Raw genomic sequence first — 19258 nt, forward strand, 5'->3', positions numbered from 1 at the left:
TCAAGCCTGTAATCCCAGCACTTTGGGAGGCCGAGACGGGCGGATCACGAGGTCAGGAGATCGAGACCATCCTGGCTAACCCGGTGAAACCCCATTTCTACTAAAAAATACAAAAAAAAAAAAAACTAGCCGGGCGAGGTGTCGGGCGCCTGTAGTCCCAGCTACTCGGGAGGCTGAGGCAGGAGAATGGCATAAACCCGGGAGGCGGAGCTTGCAGGGAGGCGAGATTGCGCCACTGCACTCCAGCCTGGGCGACAGAGTGAGACTCTGTCTCAAAAAAAAAAAAAAAAAAAGTGGGAAGGAATATAGAACAAGGAAGTAGATTGGGACCAAACGAATATTGAAGACCAAGGTACAGAAAGCTCAAATTGCCTGGGACGGACCTTAAGTACAACTCCGGAGTTTAAGGACCTGGCTGGTGAGGGCTCAAGTGGTAGTTAGAAGTAGTATTATTAAAGACTGGAGGAAGTAAGGTTCTTTTTATATAGTGGCAGAAAGCTTAGCATATTGTCTTCTACAGTATGTGGAAAGTAGAATGTGTACATAACTTGGTGATCTAGCTTCTGATCCCTTCTAACAGCTTATAATATAATATGAAATGAAATAAGCTGAGGGAACTGTTAAATAAAACATAATCATTGATGATTTTGAAAAATCTTAGCCTCTACAGACAGGAAAAGATGCTAAAATAAAGAAATGGATTCCAAGAACTATTAGGAAACCATGTGGTCAAGAGTGAGGCTATAAAACACTAGTTAAGAGTTCCAAAAGATTAGTCAAGATCAACTCTTAACTAATGTTCTACAATAAAAGGCTCAGAATGTTATTCAGTTATACAAAAGTCCTTTCAATAAAGAAAGACTGTGCCTCACAAATGCTCTAATTTTAAAAAGTAGAGCATCTAGAAACTTCAGAGCTTTGTCCTTCAGCCATCTCAGCAGAAGCCCAAGGTAGAAAATGGTTCATTTCAAAGATATTTGAGAGCATGGCTTTTGTTTAATGTAAAGAGTCCCAAAGAGATTCACAGGAGATCCACAGTTTTTGAGAAACTGCCAGTAAAGAAAATACAAAATGAAAAGAGGCTGTTGGACCCCCAAAATTCTACTGAGAGGAGGCAGGGTGAGACAATTGCTCAGAGGCAAACACGTGCTACCTTTCCTGAAAAAAGAAGGAATGCTTAGTGAAATAAGAACCGAGAAGGCAGAACTGAGAGCCAAGAGAGATTATTCAGAAACCTTGAAAGCCAATCAAGGAACTCCCAACATGAGCCCTTCTAGATATTTCAGAATTGCTATGGACTAGTAATTCCTTTTTAGTTCTAATCCTCCCCCCAATACACACACTTTGAATGAAAGTATCTGTAAGTTATTCTATGCCTTTATTACCATTATATATTGTTGGGGTTGGGGACAGATTACTCTCTAGTGTCAAAGATCTACAAATGGAGGAGCAATACTCAAGGAAGTATACCCACGAACTTAATCCACAGATGGAGTTAACTCAGATGAAGAAATAGGCTTTGAACTGATGCTATAATGAAATGAGAATTCTGGAGAGCTTGACAATTCTTGTGGTTTTTATGTCTAAAAGATACACAACATTAGAAGCTGAACTGTGCTGCTCAGCTTTTAAAATGCCCTCCAATATCTTATCATCTTCTGCTTACTCCCTTTATAATACACTTTCCCTACCAACCGTGTGAGGGATGGATATAGTGACTTGCTTCTAGCAAATAGAGTATGGAAAAAATGGTGGACTGTAACTTGCAATATTAGGTTATAACAGATAGTATTTTTCATTTTGTTCTCCTGCCCCTTCTTCATTGCTTACTTGGATGAAACAAGCTGCCATGTTGAAGAGGTATACATGGGAGGAAACTGAGTATGGCCTCCACCCAAAAGACCTTGAGGAAATGAGCATGTTAATACAACAGCCTTCTGACAACCACGTGACAAATTTGGAAGCATATTCATTTTAGTAAAACCTTCAGATGAAATTGGCTGGTATTTTAATACCAGCCTATGCAAATATCTGAAGCAAAAGACCAAGCTGTGCCATTCCTTTTATTACTTGCAGAAACTGAGACAATACGTGTATTGTTTCCTTGTCCAAAGACAAACTTCTAAGGGTGTAATTTCTGATTTGCAAGCTAAGTATGTTTTTGGTTCTATGAGAAGCTGCTATAATCTTTGATTGAGTGGCTCTACCATTTTTCATTTCCACTATTAGTGTGTGAGTGAGAAGTTTCTCCATGTCCTCACTGGTGTTTGGTGTTAGCACTACTTATTATTTTCTCATTTTTATATGTGCATAGTGATATTTGCATTCTTTAATAGTTAATAATATTCAATATTTTTTCAATGAACTTATATGTCATCAGTATATCCTCCTGAGTAAAGCATTAGATCATGTCTAGCCTATTTTAATCAGATTGTCTTTTTTTAAAGTTCAGTTAAATTATCTTTAAATATCATAAAAGCAAGATGGCAAATATTTTCTTCTACTCTGTAGTTTGTTTTACTTACTTTTTTTGGTTGAATTGTATAGTTTTATTTGACATACAAAAACCACTTTGAAACACCAAGATGGGAGGATCACTTGAGCTCAGGAGTTCCAGACCTTCCTGGGAAACATAGCAAGACCTTGTCTCTAAAAAAAGGAACAATATTTTTAAAAATTAGCCAGGTGAGGTGGCACACACCTGTAGTCTCAGCTACTTGGGAGGCTGAAGCAAGAGGATCTCTTGAGCTCAGGAGACTGAGGCTTTCATACCACTGCACTCCAGTCTGGTTAACAAAGCAAGACCCTGTCTCAAATAAATAAATAAATAGAAGATAAATAAATAAACAATAAGTTGATGAGTTTAGAGATAATTATACATCTGTGAAATGATCACTACCTTCCATGTTGTAAGCTACTTATAACTTCCAAAACTTTTTCCCAATCTTTTATTTATTTATTTACTTATTTATTATTGTTGCCTTTCTCATAGAAGCATTTAACATATAATCTACCCCCTAGGAATTTTTTAAGTACATAATACATTATTGTTAACTATATAAACTGTGACATTCAGTCAATCTCTAGGAATTACTTATCTCAGATAACCAAAATGTTTTAACTTTTGACTAATATCTCCCCATTTCTCCCTTCCCGCAGTCCCTAGTAACCACCATTACACTCTCTGCTTCTGTTAAGTTTTATTATTTAAGATTTGTCATATAAGCAATATCATGTAGCATTTGTTTTTCTGTGCTTGGCTTATTTCATTTAGCCTATTGTCCTCCAGGTTCATCCATGTTGTTGCAAATGGCAGGAATTCCTTTTTTATAGTTAAATAATATTCCATTGTATGTATATACCATGTTTTCTTTATCCATTCATTTATTAATGGACATTTAGATTAGATTTCTTCCATGTTTTGGTTATTGTTAAAAATTCTACATTGAAGAGGGTAGTGTGGACATCTCTTTAGAATCCTGTTCCTTTGGATGTTTATCCAGTAGCGTAATTGGTGGATCATATGGTATTTCCATTTTCAGATTTTGAGAAGCTTATGTACTGATTCCCATAGTGGCTATATGAATTTATATTCCCACCAACAGTGTACAAGGGTTCCTGTGTTGGTTTATATTAGGTGTCAACCTGATTGGATTGAAGAATGCCTAGATTGCTAGTAAAGTATTGTTTCTAAGTGTGTCTTTGAGTGTTACCAGAGGAGATTAACATTTGAGTCAGTGGACTGGGAGAGGAAGACCCACCCTCAATGTGGTTTACAGCCCGACTAGAAAAAAGCAGAAGGAAGAAGGTAGCATAAGCTGGCTTGCTGGGTCTTCTGGCTTTCATCTTTCTTCCATGCTGAATGCTTCCTTCCAACCTCTGCCTGTTATCCAGTTCCAAAGTTGCTTCCCCATTTTCAGGTATCTTTATAGCAATGCCCCACTTCTCTGGTACCAATTTTCTGTATTAGTCTGTTGTCATACTAGTATAAAGAACTACCTGAGACTGGGTAATTTATGAAGAAAAGAGATTTAATTGACTCACAGTTCCACAGGCTGTACAGGAGGCCTGGCTGGGGAAGCCTCAGGAAACTTACAATCACAGTGAAAGGCAAAGGGGAAATAAGCACATATCCACATGGCTGGCAAGAGAGAAAGAGAGAGAAGAGAGAGGAGAAAGAAGGGGGAAGTGCTACACACATTCAAATAATCAGATCTCATGAGAACTCACTATCACGAAAACAGCAAGGGGGAAATCTGCCCCAGTGATCCAGTCACCTCCTAACAGATCCCTCCCCCAGCATTGGGGATTACAATTCAACATGAGATTTGGGTGGGGACATAGAGCCAAATCATATCCGTTCCCTTTTCTCCACATCTTCTCCAACTCTTACTATCTTTAGTCTTTTTGATAATAGCTATGCTTACAGGTATGAGGTGATGTCTCATTGTGGTTTTAATGTGCATTTTTCTAATGATTTATTAGTGATTTTGAGTATTTTTTCTATCTATTGGCGATTTGTATCTTTTTAAAATAAATTTCTATTTATATACTTTGCCCAGTTTTTAATCAGATCGTTTTCTTACCATTCATTTGTTAGAGTTCCTCATATATTTTGGATATTAACTCCTCATCAGATGTATGGGTTTCAGATGTTTTCTATCATTTCATAGGCTGTTTATTCTCTCTGTTGACTGTGTCCTTGACTACACAGAAGATTTTGTTTGATATAATCCAATTTGTCTATTTTTGCTTTTGTTGCATATACAATTCGTATCTCCAAAATTATGCCCAAACCAATGTCATGAAGATTTTCTGCTATGTTTTCTTTTATTAATTTTATAATTTCAGGTCTTATGGATTTTTAAATCCATTTTGAGTTGATTTTTGTATGAGGTGAGATAAGGGTCTAATTTCATGTTTCTACATATAATATCCAGTTTCCCTGGATATTGACTGTAATATCCAGTTTTCTTAACCAGTTTTTGAAGGGAATTTCCATTTCCCTGTTGTGTATTCTTGGCATATTTTTCTAAAATCCATTGACTGTATATTTGTGAATTTATTTCTGGGCTCTCTATTCTGTCCCGTTGTCCATGTATTTGTTTTCATGCCGGTACCATGCCATTTTGCAGGCTATAGATTTGTAGTATAGTTTTAAGTCAGATTTTGTGATACCTACAGCTTTGTTATGTTTGCTTAATAATGGACTTTTGTTGCTTTATGAAAATTTTGAATTTTTTTCTATTTTTATGAAGAATGTCATTTGTATTTTGATGCAGATTGCATTGAACCTGTAGGTTGCTTTTGATAGTATGGACAAAAAATATATTTGCAATCTGTGAAAATGAGATATGTTTTCATTTGTTTGTACCATATTCAATTTCTTTCATCAAGATTTTATATATTTCAATGTTCAGGTGTTTGTCCTCCTGATTAAATTTATTCATAAGTATTTTTGGGAGCTATTATAAACAGGATAACTTCTTTGATTTTCTTTTTCAGAATGTTTGTTATTAGCATATAGAAACCTGTGTACACAGGGGCAGTTCTGGTTCCTGTGTCTGCAAGAGCTTACTGGACTCTGGGGCTATCCTGCAGCCTAAGTCTGCAGCAGTGTGCTGGTGTCTGAATCAACTGGCACAGGACTGGGGCTTGGGTCTGCAGGGGGAGATCTGGAGCCTGGGTTCATGGGGACTGACTTGGTGATGTGGTCTCCTGGAGTGAGTCTGTTGCTGGAATTTGCAGCAAATTCAGACACATACTTCACTCTTTCTCCCCAATGGGAGAGCTCCCAGGTGGAGAGCATCTTTCTCCAATCTGCTGTGTTAGGCTTGGGCGAGAATTGACATGGTTAAAGTAAAATCATTCTTCCTACATTTTCCAATTTGTCTTTCCTCATTTCTGTGCTCCACATTGGTTCTTTCTTCCCTCTCTCAGATTTCAGAGTTCTGATGAAGATTATTTCATGCATGAATAGCTGTCAGATCAGTCTTTGAACCTCCTATTACTCCATTTTGCTAACGCCATTCCTGTAGCTTTTTCTCCCCATCCACAGCTTTTCTCAGAACAAAAACTTTTTATTTTCATAAGGTCCAGTTTAGCAATGTTTCCTTTTATGTATCATGCTTTTGGTGTCAAGTCTAATAATTCTTCACCTAGAGCTAGATCATGAAGCTGTTCTCCTGCGTTTTTCAAAAATGTATATTCCATTTTACATTGGAGTCCACATTCCAATGTGGACTTAAAGTGTAACTTAAAGTGTAATTTTAAATTAACGCTTTTGTGAAGTTTAAGAGATTTTTTGTTTGCTTGTTTGTTTTTTGCCTATGTATGGCCATTTAGTTAAAAACTATTTGTTGAAAGGCTTTTCTTTCTCCATTGAATTACTTTTGTACCTTTGTCAAAAATTAATTAGGTATGTTTTGTGGGTCTATTTTGGAGTTCTCTGCACTGTTAAATTGGTCTACATGTCTATTCATCTGTCACTAGCATACTCTTGATTTCCCTAATTCTGAAGTAAACCTTAGTATTAGGCAGGGTGATTCTCTTCACTGTATTACTATTTTTCAAAATTGTTTTGACTATTCTAAGTTTTGTAACTTTTCATATAAATTTTAGAATAAACTTATGTTAGACAAAATATTTGGAGAATTTTGATAGAAATTGTGTAAAAACTATAGATGAATTTGGGGAGAATTGACATCTTTACTATATTGTCTTTCAATCTATGAATGTAAGTGTCTTCAACTATATAGGTAGTCTTTGATTTCTTTTATCAGTAGTTTATAATTTCCAGGATATAGATCCTGTATGTACTTTTTACATTTAAATGTAAGTATTTTGCTTACACTGGAACAATTTTACATGGTATTATGTTTTAATTTTCACACATACGATTGTTAGAGAAATGTGATTTTTATGTATTGAACTTGTGTCCTGAAACCTTGGTAAACTCAAGTCTTAGCTCTAAAAGTTTTTAAGGATATGTTTGTTAATATTTGGTATGTGGACAATTATATCACATGAAAAATGGGAATGCTTAATGTTTTCTTTCATAATGTTTGTTTTTTTTTAAATTTACTCTTCTTGCCTTATTTCACCAACTAGGAATGTAACTACTATGCTGAAAAATACTGGTAGGAGGGGACACCCTGGCCTTCTTCCTGCTCTTCTGGGAAAACATTCAGTTTTTCTTAATTAAGTATGATGTTAACTATAGGCTTTTGAAGATGTTCCTTCACTGTTTCTTCGTCATTGAGGGAGTTCCTATTATTTGTTTACTTAGAGGTTTTTTTTTCTTAAAATCATAAATGAATACTGAATTTTGTCAAATGCTTTTTCTGTGTTAATGGATGTAATTATGTGAGTTTTCTTGTTTGGAATTATAATTATGTTGAGTCACGTTGTCTAAAAAACAATATATGGAAGTTCATTGATGGTATTTGGACACTTCAATATTCTGGATCCTCAAGAAAAATATGTGTTTGTAAAGATAATAAATGTCCTCTTATTCTATGTATACTAAAGTAGCTTTGTAGAGATTAGATGGCACAAGACATTGAATTTACATGGTAAATTTTGGAAGATTGCTTGAAATTAGCAAAAACTTTTATCATGGCTGTTTAGGAGACATAACAGTGCTAAGCATGTAAGATCAAGGAGCCAACAGATTCAGTGTCTGGTGAGAGTCCACTATCTGTTTCAAAAATGGCACCTTCTTGCTGCATCCTCACATGGGAGAAAGAGTGAATAAGCTCCCTTGGAGCTCTTCTAAAAGAGCACCAATCCCATTTATGAAGGTTCTTTTCTCATGACCTAATGACCCTCACACTCCCTAAAAGCCTCACTTATCAATAGTACTGAATTGGGTAATGGATTTGAACATATGAATTTGGGGGAACACAAACATTCAAACCATAACTTTACACCCCTGACTTCCTAAATTCATATTATTCTCATATGTAAAATGTATTCCATCCCAGGAGCCCCCAAATCCATAACTCATTCTAATGTCAACTCAAAAGTCTAAAGTCCAGATTTTCATCTAAATATCATCTAACTCAGATATGGGTGCAATTCAAGATATGATTCATCCTAAGGCATTTTGCCTTCCAGCTTTGAACTTGTGAAATCAATTTATTTACTGACAAAATACAATAGTAAACAGGCATAGGATACACATGCCCATTACAAAAGGGAGAAATAGGAAGTAAGAAAGGGTTCCAAGTAAGTCCAAACTCCAATGAGGCAAAAAACATTAAATATTAGAGCTGGAGAACAATGTTTTGACATATCTTCCAGGCACACTGGGGCACAAACTGCGCCCCCAAGGCTCTAGGTAGCCCAGTCTCAATGGATGTGCTGGTTACAGCCCATGCACACCTCTCACAGGTTGGAGTTGTATGTCTGGGGCTCTCTTAGGCTAGAGTTGCACACCAGGGACTCAACCAACCTGAGGTTAAGGGGGCAGTTCTGTACTCATTGCTTGAGTAATCGTGACCCTAGTGGGGGCTATCTGTGCTGGCCTCACTCTTGCTCTCAGCTCCACTGGGCATTGCCCTAGTAGGACAGTTCTCTGCCTGTGCTCTGAGGGTCTCTGGGGCATCCTTTGAAGTCCAGATGAAGGCAGCCATGCCTCCATAGCTTGTTCACTCTGAGCCCTCGTAGAGATGGCACCAAGGAGACACCCCCAAGGTTGATACAATGTGCCCTCCAGAAGGACATTCCCTTGGGTCTCATCCCATCTGGGCCCACGGGAGCCCCACCTGGTATGCTTGACAAAACAGTTTGCTAGAATGCAGGGAACAGAGACTTAAGCCATCACGAGTAGTAAGTGCCAAAGTCCTGTGGGTGCATGAAGCTCCTCTTTTGACAAAGATCTGTCCCTCAAGCCTTGTAACTCCGATTCTGTAATGGGAGTGGCAGCACTGATAATCTCTGAAATGCCTTCAGGGTCATTCTTCCATTGATTTGGGGAATATCACCTAGTTTCCAAACCTTCTTAATCTCTTGTTCGAAAGGTGGCTTGGTCATATCCTTGGTGTTTTCTCCTGAAAATGTGCTTTTTCATTCTTTACAACATGGTGGGGATGAGAATTTTCCAAATCTTTTAGTTCTGCTTTCCTTTTCATTATAAATTCCTTGTTTAATATTTATTTCTTCTCACACTTTACTATAAACCGATAAAAAAAGCATGTTGCTCCCTCCACCATCTGCTAACATATTTCTTCTTCTCTGAAATATCCTATTTCATGGCTCAGAAATTCCACATTCTACAAAAGGACACAAACAATTAAAAGGACACATTCCACATTCTAGGACACAAACAATTTAGCCAAGTTCTTTGCCTCTTTATAACAAAGATCATCTTTCCCTCAGTTTACAGTACCTTGGTCCTCATTTCAATTGAGACCTCATAAAAATGGCTTTCACCATCCATTTTCCTACCAATGCTCTGATCAGAACCAGTTAGGTAACCTGTGAAAAGACTGAGGCTTTCTCTACAGCTATCCTCTTCTGAGCCCTCACCAGAATCATCCTTAATTTTCCACTTACAGCAACGTAGGCTTTTTCTAGCATACACTTCCAAACCTTTTCAACCTCCAGTCATTAGTGAGTTCCAAAGCAACTTCCACATCTTTAGGTATTTGTTATAGCAACATTTCACCTCTCAGTACCAATTTCTATCTTAGTGCATTCATGCTGCTATAATGAAATACCTGAGACTGGGTAATTTACAAACAACAGGAATGTACTACTTAGTAGTTTTTGAGGATGGGAAGTCCAAGATCAAAGTGCTAGCAGATTTAGTGCCTAGTTAGTTCTCTGCTTTAAAGTTGGTACCTTGCCATGTCCTCACATGACAGAAATGGTGAACAAGCTCCACTGCACCTCTTTTATTAAGGCACTAATCCCATTCATGGGGATTCTACCCTCATGGTCTAATTGCCTTCTAAGGGCTCCACCTTTCAATATGATTGCACTGGAGATTAGGCTTCAACAGGTGAATTTTGGGGAACACAAACATGCCAACCACAGCATGTTAATATCTTGGTTAAAGTGTTTCTTTTTCATTTCTAAAATGACAATAACTTGTTTGTCTCTTTTGTTCTTAAATGATTACAATTTTGGCATACAAAACCAACAATAATTAAGAAAATTATTTTAGACTCTTAGATATTTTTTATTTATTATTTGCTTTTAAGAAATGCATACGAATCAGAACTCTGTGTAATTGGAAATTTCTTTGTTGAACTATCAGTTATCACACATCACTTGCAGTGTTTTATGTGATTAAAAGTGTGTTTCCATTACTTTGTTTGGTGCATATTCATATTGAGCCAACAGATCTAAGGGGAATTTATTGAAAGTTAACTAAGAGTGCCTTCATCACAGGATGTTGACCACATTGATTTTTAAAAATAGATTCCTATTTTTTTTTACTTGAAGTGTCTTTTGTCCAACTAGACTTCCAGAATGGATTGCAGAAATACAGATATCAAGTGAAACATGTTCAGTTATAATATTAGTATACATTTTAATATAAAGCTATTTTTCACATTCCCATGTGGCCTTTTGCACCTATATATAGAAAGTTCTTGTGCTACTTAGAATACGACAAAAAATAATCTCAAAAGCATTCAAAATATGTCTATGCAATATTCACATAAATTTAGATGCATACTTAAATGGCCATGAATGGTACTTTATTCTGTTTCCTAAAATTATTTACAATGCATTATTTGTTGTATTCTTATTCTGATCAGCAATGTATAACTTTAAATCAAACTTAGAATCCAGTGAGAAATGGTACTTAACTTAAGAGTTCATCGCTTGATTATTAATTTCTTATAATCTCCCTTCCTTATACATACACTAGTCTAAATTAGACAATTTTATTCTATTGTACCATATTTTAAATTCAGGAAGTATATGTGCAGGTTTGTTACATGGGTAAATTACATGTCACTGAGGCTTGGTGTACAAATGATTCCATCACCAAGGTAGTGAGCATAGTACCCAATAAGTAGCCTCCCAAACCAAGCCCCTTTCCCTATCCTCCCCTTTCAAGCATCCCAGTATCTATTATTCCACTTTTTTTCTGCTATGTGTATTTAATGTTTAGCTCCCACTCATAAGTGAGAACATGCAGTATTTAGTTTTCTGTTCCTGCATTAGTTTGCTTAGGACGATATCCTCCAGTTGCATCCATGCTGCTGCAAAGGACATTATTTCATTCTTTTTGTGTGGCTGCATAGTATCCCATGGTGTGTGTGCACCCTATTTTCTTTATCCAGCCCACCATTAATGGGCATCTTCATCAATTCATGTCTTCGCTATTGTGAATAGTGCTGTAATAAACATATGAATGCATGCGTCTTTTTGGTAGGACTTGTTTTCCTTTGGATGTATATCAATAGTGGTATTGCTGGGTCAAATTGTAGCTCTGCTTTAAGTTCAGGGAGAAATCTCCAAAGTGCTTTCCACAATGGTTGAACTAATTCACATTTCCATCAGCAGTTTATAAGTGTTGCCTTTTCTCTGCAACCATACTGGACTATTTTTGGACTTTAACTGATGTGAGATGGTATCTCATTGTGGTTTTGATTTGCATGTCTCTGAGATTAGTGATGAGTGTTTTTTTCTATTTCTTTTTTTTAACTTTTAATTTTAAGTACAGGGGTACACGTGAAGGTTTGTTACATAGCTAAACTTGTGTCATGAGGGTTGTTGTAGAGATTATTCCATCACCCAGGTATTAAGCCTAGCATCCTTTAGTTCTTTTTTCTGAACTTCTCCCTCCTCCCAACCTCCACCCTACCAAAGGCCCCACTGTGTGTTGTTCCCCTCTGTGTGTCCATGTGTTCTCATTATTCAGTTCCCACTTGTGAGTGAGAACATGCAGTATTTAGTTTTCTATTCCTGCATTAGTTTGCTAAGGAGAATGACCTCCAGCTCCATCCATGTCCCTGCAGAAGACATGACCTTGGTTTTTTTTGTGTTTTTTTATTTTATTTTATTTTTTATTTTTATGCTTGCGTAGTATTCCATAGTGTATATGTAGCACATTTTCTTTATCCAATCTATTTGATGGGCATTTAAGTTGATGCCATGTCTTTGTTATTGTGAAGAGTGCTGCAATGAACAGACATGTGCCTTTATACTAGATTGATGTATATTCCTTCAGGTATATACCCAGTAATGGAATTGCTCTGGGAAGCACCACACTGTCTTCCACAATGATTGAACTAATTTATACTCCCACTAATAGTGTGTAAGCATACCTTTTTCTCCACAACCTTGACAGCATCTGTTATTTTCTCACTTTTCTTAATAGCCCTTCTGACTGGTATGAGATGGTATCTCACTTTGGTTTTGATTTGCATTTTCTTAATGATCGATGATGTTGAGCTTTTTTTCCATGTTTCTTGGCTGCATGCATGTTTTCTTTTGAAAGGTGTCTGTTCATATTCTTTGCCCACTTTTTAATGGCTTTTTTTTTCTTGTAACTTTGTTTAAGTTCCTTACAGATGGTGGGTAGTAGACTTTTGTCAGATACATAGTTTGCAGATATTTTATGCCATTCTATAGGTTGGTCTGTTTAACTCTGTTTTCTTTTGCTGTGCAGAAGTTCTTTAGTTAAATTAGATTCCATTTGTCAATTTTTGCTTTTGTTGCAATTGCTTTTGGCATCTGCATCATGAAATCGTTGCCTGTGCATATGTCCTAAATGATATTGCCAGGGTTTTATGGTTTTGGGTTTTATATTTGGGTCTTTGATCCATCTTAAGTTAATTTCTGTGTGTGGTGTAAGGAAGCGGTCCAGTTTCAATATTCTGTATATGGCTAGCCATTTATCCCAGCATCATTTATTGAATAGAATATCCTTTCCCCATTGCTTGTTTTTGTCAGGTTTGTCAAAGATTAGATTGTTATACATGTGTGGTCTTGTTTCTGGGTTCTCTGTTCTGTTCCTTTGGTCTCTGTTTCTGTTTTTGGATCAGTACCATGCTGTTTTGGTTACTGTAGCCCTGTAGGATAGTTTGAAGTCAGGCAGCATGATGCTTCCAGCTTTGTTCTCTTTGCATAGGATTGCATTGGCTATTCAGACTCGTTTTTTGTTTATGTGAATTTTGAAATAATAGTTTTTTCTAGTTCTGTGAAGAATTTCAGTGGTGGTTTAATGAAAGTGACACTGAACCTATAAATTGCTCTGGGCAATATGACCATTTCAGCTGTATTGATTCTACCTGTCCTTGAGCATGGAATGTGTTTCCAATTGTTTGTCATCTGTGATTTCTTTGAGCAGTGTTTTGTAGTTCTCCTTGTAGAGATCTTTCACCTCCCTAGTTCGCTGTACTCCTAGGTATTTGTGTGTGTGTGTGTGTGTGTGTGTGTGGCAATTGTGAATGGGAGTACATTCCTGATTTGACTCTGTTGGCTGTTGACTCATTTGTCTGTTGTTGGTGTATGAGAATGTTGGTGATGTTTGCACAATGATTTTGCATTCCGAGACTTTGCTGAAGTTGTTTATCAGCTTAAGAAGGTTTTGGGCTGAGAGGATGGTTCTTTGAAGTTGAGCTCCAGTTGGGTTGGAGTTGCCAAAGTGCTCTCAGACTGCTGGCAATACCACTCTGTAGGAGATGATGGAGAGTCATGAGTGTAGGTGTGCTGGTGGGTGTGGCAGGTGTGCCACTAGGGCAGGGGCACTCCAGCATGTGGCGCCATGGGCAGGGGTGCTTAGGAGGAGATTACAGGAGCATGACAAGTGGAAGGTGTGTGCACTTCAGTAGGGATCACCATGGGCAGTAGGGGTGCTCTGTTGGAGGTCCCATGGGCAGGGGTCACTCCAGCAGGTATAGTGGGAATGTCATAGGTGAGAGGTGCTACAGTGAGTGGTGCTGCAGGTAGGAGGCCTAATTTGGACAATTTTGTAATCTTCGTATGGCATATAAAACTTTTTCTTTTTTTACTGTGATAAAATATACATAATGTAAATTTACAATTCTACCCATTTTCAAGTGGACAATTCATTAATTACATTTGTATTGTTGTGCAACTGTCACTACTATTCACATCCAGAACATTTTTTTGTCATCCCAAACTGAAACTCTGTACCCATTAAAAAATAAATCCTTGTTATTCTCTCCCCAACAAACAAATGTTGGTGAGGGTGAAGAGAAAAGGGAACACTTACGATTGGTAGGGATGTAAATTAGTTCAGCCACTGTGAAAAGCAGTTTGGAGATTTCTCAAAGAACTTAAAACAATTGCCATTTGACCCAACCATCCCACTTCTGGGTATATACTCAAAGGAAAATTGCTCACTCTATCAAAAAGACACAAGCATTTGTATGTTCATTGCAAGACTATTCACAATAGCAAAGACATGGATGGAATCAACCTTGAAGCCCATCAATAGTAGATTGGATTTTTAAAAATGCACACCATGGAATACTGTGCAGCCCTAAAAAAGAATGAAATCATGTCATGCCCTTTGCAGAAACATGAATGAAGCTGAAGGTTATTACCCTAAGGAAATAATGCAAGAACCAGATGATGTATATGCATCTCTTATGTATATATATTAAATCATTGTTGAATGCCTTTTCTTGTTTTATATGAAACAAGAAAAGTTTACAAGGTACAATGTACCTTATAAATATGTACCATTTGTGTATATCAATTAATGTCATTCACTGTATGTATACAATGTATAATGATCATATCTGACTAACTAGGAAGCTCATCACCTGAAACTTTTAAAATACAAAAATGCAGAGAATGCAGAGAAAGGGTACCTCTTATACATTGTTTGTGAGAATGCAAATTAGTACAGCTACTATGGAAAACAATATGGTGTTTCTTCCAAAACTAAAAATAGAGCTACCATGTGATCCAGTAATCCTACTACTGGGTGTTTATTCAAAGAAAAGAAAATAAGTATGTTGAAGAGATAGTCACACTCCCATGTTTATTGCCACACTATTCACAATAACCAAACTATGGAATCAAACTAATTGCTCATTAATGGATGAATGGATAAAGCAAATGTGGCACATACACACAACAGAATCATTATTTAGTGATAAACAAATAAATTCATGTTATTTGCAGAACATGGATGAACCTAGGGATCATTGTATTAACTGAATTAAGCCAAGCACAGAGAAATAAATATCATATATTCTTACTCATACATGGAAGCTAAAAACAGTCTTGGATATTGTTTTATTTTTTGCTGAATTGCTCTGGCCAGAACATCTGATATTTGCTGAATATGAGGGACAAAACCGGGTTGACATATGCAACTTATAATCTATAAATTGGTTTCATGCAGATTTGAGGAAATAATTAAAAAGCTAATTTTTATTCATGTTTGGTATTGTTATATTGTGAATGACTTAAACAGATTTTGTGGTGACATTTTGAAATAAAAAAGAAGCTTACAAAGTCAGAAAAAAAATAGAAAAACAGAAATGAGGCAAAACACCACATATCTAGATGATTATTCACCACTGTATTACCCATTTTGCAATAAAAAAGTTTTATAAGAAATATATATTTTTCTTGCCATATTATTTTGAGGAATATTATAACAAAGATTCATAACTTTAACAAAGATTCATAACTTATGAATTATACTTAAAATCTAAACAAAATGATTTTCTGCTCCATTTTTTGAGAAGATAAGTCATTAACATCTAATCAATTATTCATAACAAAACATTAACATAATTTAGAAAACTCATATGGTGAGTGTCTCAATCCAATCCCAGCTGTAAGTATCAAAAACCAAAACCATATGTAACCTTTACATAAACCACGTCAAGGTAAGCACCCTCAGTTTTTTTGCTTGCAATTATTTTGTTGTTTAGATTTTTGTATTAATGACTAATATTAATATGATTAATATTATCTTAATAATTTATTAATATTAGTCATATTGATATTAATAAAAGTCTTTCAACTTAACCATCTCTTATGCATATATATGAAACCATTTATGTTTTTTCTTGTTTTAGTTGACATTTGTGAATTGTAAAAATTTTGTTTGTTTCCTTTTAGTACTGTGTAAATAAAACCTGCAGAAAAGTTCATTTAATGGGATATAACTGTAATACCACCACAAAATGCAACGGGAAAGGGGTAAGTCACTTTTGTATCTAAATTGCATGTTATTGTTGTGGGTAATTCAAATAGACATCTGTTTATGAGGATTGAGAGTCTAAGCTATTTAAACTTGCCCAGGTCTAGTAGACTAATATAAAGAAAATTACTTGACTTAGTTTTAACACTATATAACACATTAAGTGAATTGTACAAGATTCGTATTGAACTGTAAGCAGTCACAACTTAATAATTAGTAATATGTTTAAATAAAAACATTTACTCTTCTTCAACACAAATAAATGCGTTTTACTTATATTGTGAATATACTTTTCTCCCACATACATTTAATAATTAAGGCATATGAGTATACAATATTTTACAGAGTATACTTAAAAACACATTGACATGTCGGGGAATATTTTTTTCTCATGGAGAGATTTCCAATAGCAAATGCAACTTGACGCAAAAAGCTTTCTTTATTTCTTCTGAGTTGTTTGTCTGTTTTAATCTGGTAATTTAAATTTGTTAATTTTATATTGCATTTCCATTTATTAAAATTTACAAGTTGAGGGTTTTAAAAAATTATTTTCCTAAAAGAAAATCAATGCGTGACGTAGTCAACATAAGAGTAACCTCAAATTCACCAGAATGTATTAATATTTAATTCTATAATTTCTAAATTAGTTGGATTCAGAAGATATAAAATGCTAGTACATTGTCAGTAATTTGCTATCAGTTGTTAACAAAGAAAACAGCCACATTTTAATGTTTTGTTTTTTTCTTTCTGTAATTATAATTTTTGGTTTGAGTTTTTTACTTCCTCTGTTATATTATAGGTCTTCAGCCTTATTATTTTTTATAAGATCTCAACACAAAGTTATACATTGTCAATTTTTGCTACCATGTTTCATTGGGTACATAATTGTTTTCTTCATATATTTTTATTTACATTCAGTCATTTTACTTCTACTTGTTAGATTTTTTTAATAAAACCTTTTACTATGAAATATTACATTCATAAAGGAAATACATAAGGTAAAACTTCTGTATTTACATTAATTTATATTTCTACATATGTTATATTTTGTAGTTAAAATGTTTAAAAGAAAACTACTGAAAATAATTATAAGTCAATAGAAATCTTACTGAATCTAGGCAAATTTGCATAGATTCTCTAATGACAGTTCTCAATTGACAGCTTTATCATTTATCATTCCCGTTCAATTGAATTAGCATGTAGGTGTTCTGAAATTCCATTATTCATGAAATGTTGCCAGTTGTAATAGTGTCATTCTCTTTTTGCTAATGATATACTTTTCATTAGTTGCCATGGACAGTTATAATTTATTACTCTGAAAACTAGTAGTCTAAGCATCAATATCAAGAAGTTAAGAAAATAACAGAATATTAAATTCAGGCTTTTATGCATGATTCAGTGTAAGTGGTGGATATTCTTGCCTTGTCCTTATTGCGAAAGAAAAAATTTCCAGGCTTCACACTTTAGTGTAATATTTGCAGAATATTTTTATGATAATTTTCTGTTAAAATAATTCTTTTGTTTCTAGTTTAAGTGTTTTCTATTATGAATAAATGTTAAATTTTATCAAAGACTTTTTCTGCATCTATTGACTTTACTATATGATTTTCCCCTTTAATCTGTTAATGTACAAATGTATTTATTGATTTTTAAAATAGTAAGCCAACTTTAATTCCCAGAATAAAACCAACCATGACCTGCTTTTAGTTCAGTTTTTGAGTATTTTATTTGATATAAATGTTTCTATCTTATGGATTTGATAGTTTTATATCTTGTAGTTAATGTTTCTGATTTTGTATCAAGGTTATGCTATTTTGGTGGTGCTTCTTCGTTGTATATTTTCTATAGTAGCTTTAAAAAAAAGTATAGACATTTTTCAGAGCAATGTTTGGTTTACGTAAAAACAAGCACCAAGTACAGTGAACTACAATATATCTGGTCCCGCTCCCTCCCTGCTTCCCCTATTATTTTGCATCTTGCCTTAGAGCGATACCCTATAATTCCTGTGCTACTATTTATACATTATTATTAACTACAGTCTATAGTTTACATTGGGTTTAACTCTTTGTACTTTCTATGGGTCCTAAAAATATATGGGTCTTATAAAATATGCATCTTAAAAGATATGTGGATCTTAAAAATATGTTTCCATTATTACAGTATCATACAGAATAGTTTCACTGTGGAAGAATGCCCTGTGATCCATATATTTAGCCCTTCATCCCTTTCCATAAACTCCTCGAAACCAATGAACTTTTTACTGTCTCTTAGTAATATTTATTTAAGATCCCTCCATGTCTTTTCATGGCTTTATGGCTTATTTGCTTTTATCATTGAATAATATTCCACTCTACAGATGTACCACAGTGTGTTTGATCATTCATCTATTAAAGGACAATGTGGGTTTTTTTTTTTTTTTTTTTTTTTTTTCCATTTTGGGCAATTGTGAATAACAGTTGCTATAAACACTAATTTACAGGTTTTGGTGTGGACATAAGTTTTTATTTCAGTTGGGTAAATACCAAGGAGCACAATTACTGAGTCATATAATAGCAGCATGTTTGTTTAGTTTTGTAGGCAGTTACTAAATTGTCTTTCAAAGTAGATGTATCATTTTGCATTCTCACCAACAATGAATGAGAGTTCTTGTTGCTTGATATCCTCACCAGCATTTGGTGTTTTCAGGAATTGAGATTTTAAGCATTCTAATTATTTAGTGGTAATTCAATGTTGTTTTAATTTACAGCTCTCTAATGACATATGATGTTGAGCATTTTTTATTACACTTATTTGGGATATGCATATCTTCTATAATGAAGCATCTTAATCTTTTGCCTGTTTTTTTTTTTAAATAAATCCTCCATTATTCCCTTTCCCTAGCCCATGGTAACCACTATTCTACTTGAGGTTTCCATGAATTGATTACTCTAAATACCTCATATAATTGGTATTATACAATATTTGCCCTTTTGTGTCTAGCTTATTTCACTCAGCATGATATTTTCAAGGTTCATCCATGATGTATCATGTATCAAAATTTCATTCTTTTTTAAGCTGAAAAATATATCATTGTATGCATATACCACATTTTGTTCATCCATTGAT

The 19258-nt window shown here is 35.0% G+C and overlaps 1 protein-coding gene across 1 annotated transcript in view; it reads left to right on the plus strand.

Moving 5' to 3' along the window:
• The window catches only part of LOC108537686 (disintegrin and metalloproteinase domain-containing protein 18-like), a 57572-nt gene that overhangs the window by 4585 nt on the left and 33729 nt on the right, over nucleotides 1-19258 (plus strand). Inside the window, exon 3 of the mRNA XM_017885346.1 lies at nucleotides 16072-16152. Within this exon, the coding sequence (XP_017740835.1) occupies nucleotides 16072-16152 (81 nt within the window). The remainder of the gene's footprint in view (nucleotides 1-16071; nucleotides 16153-19258) is intronic.

The sequence above is a fragment of the Rhinopithecus bieti genome, unplaced genomic scaffold (assembly GCF_001698545.2).
Source record: "Rhinopithecus bieti isolate Rb0 unplaced genomic scaffold, ASM169854v2 scaffold_13689, whole genome shotgun sequence".
In the NCBI taxonomy this organism is placed as follows: domain Eukaryota; kingdom Metazoa; phylum Chordata; class Mammalia; order Primates; family Cercopithecidae; genus Rhinopithecus; species Rhinopithecus bieti.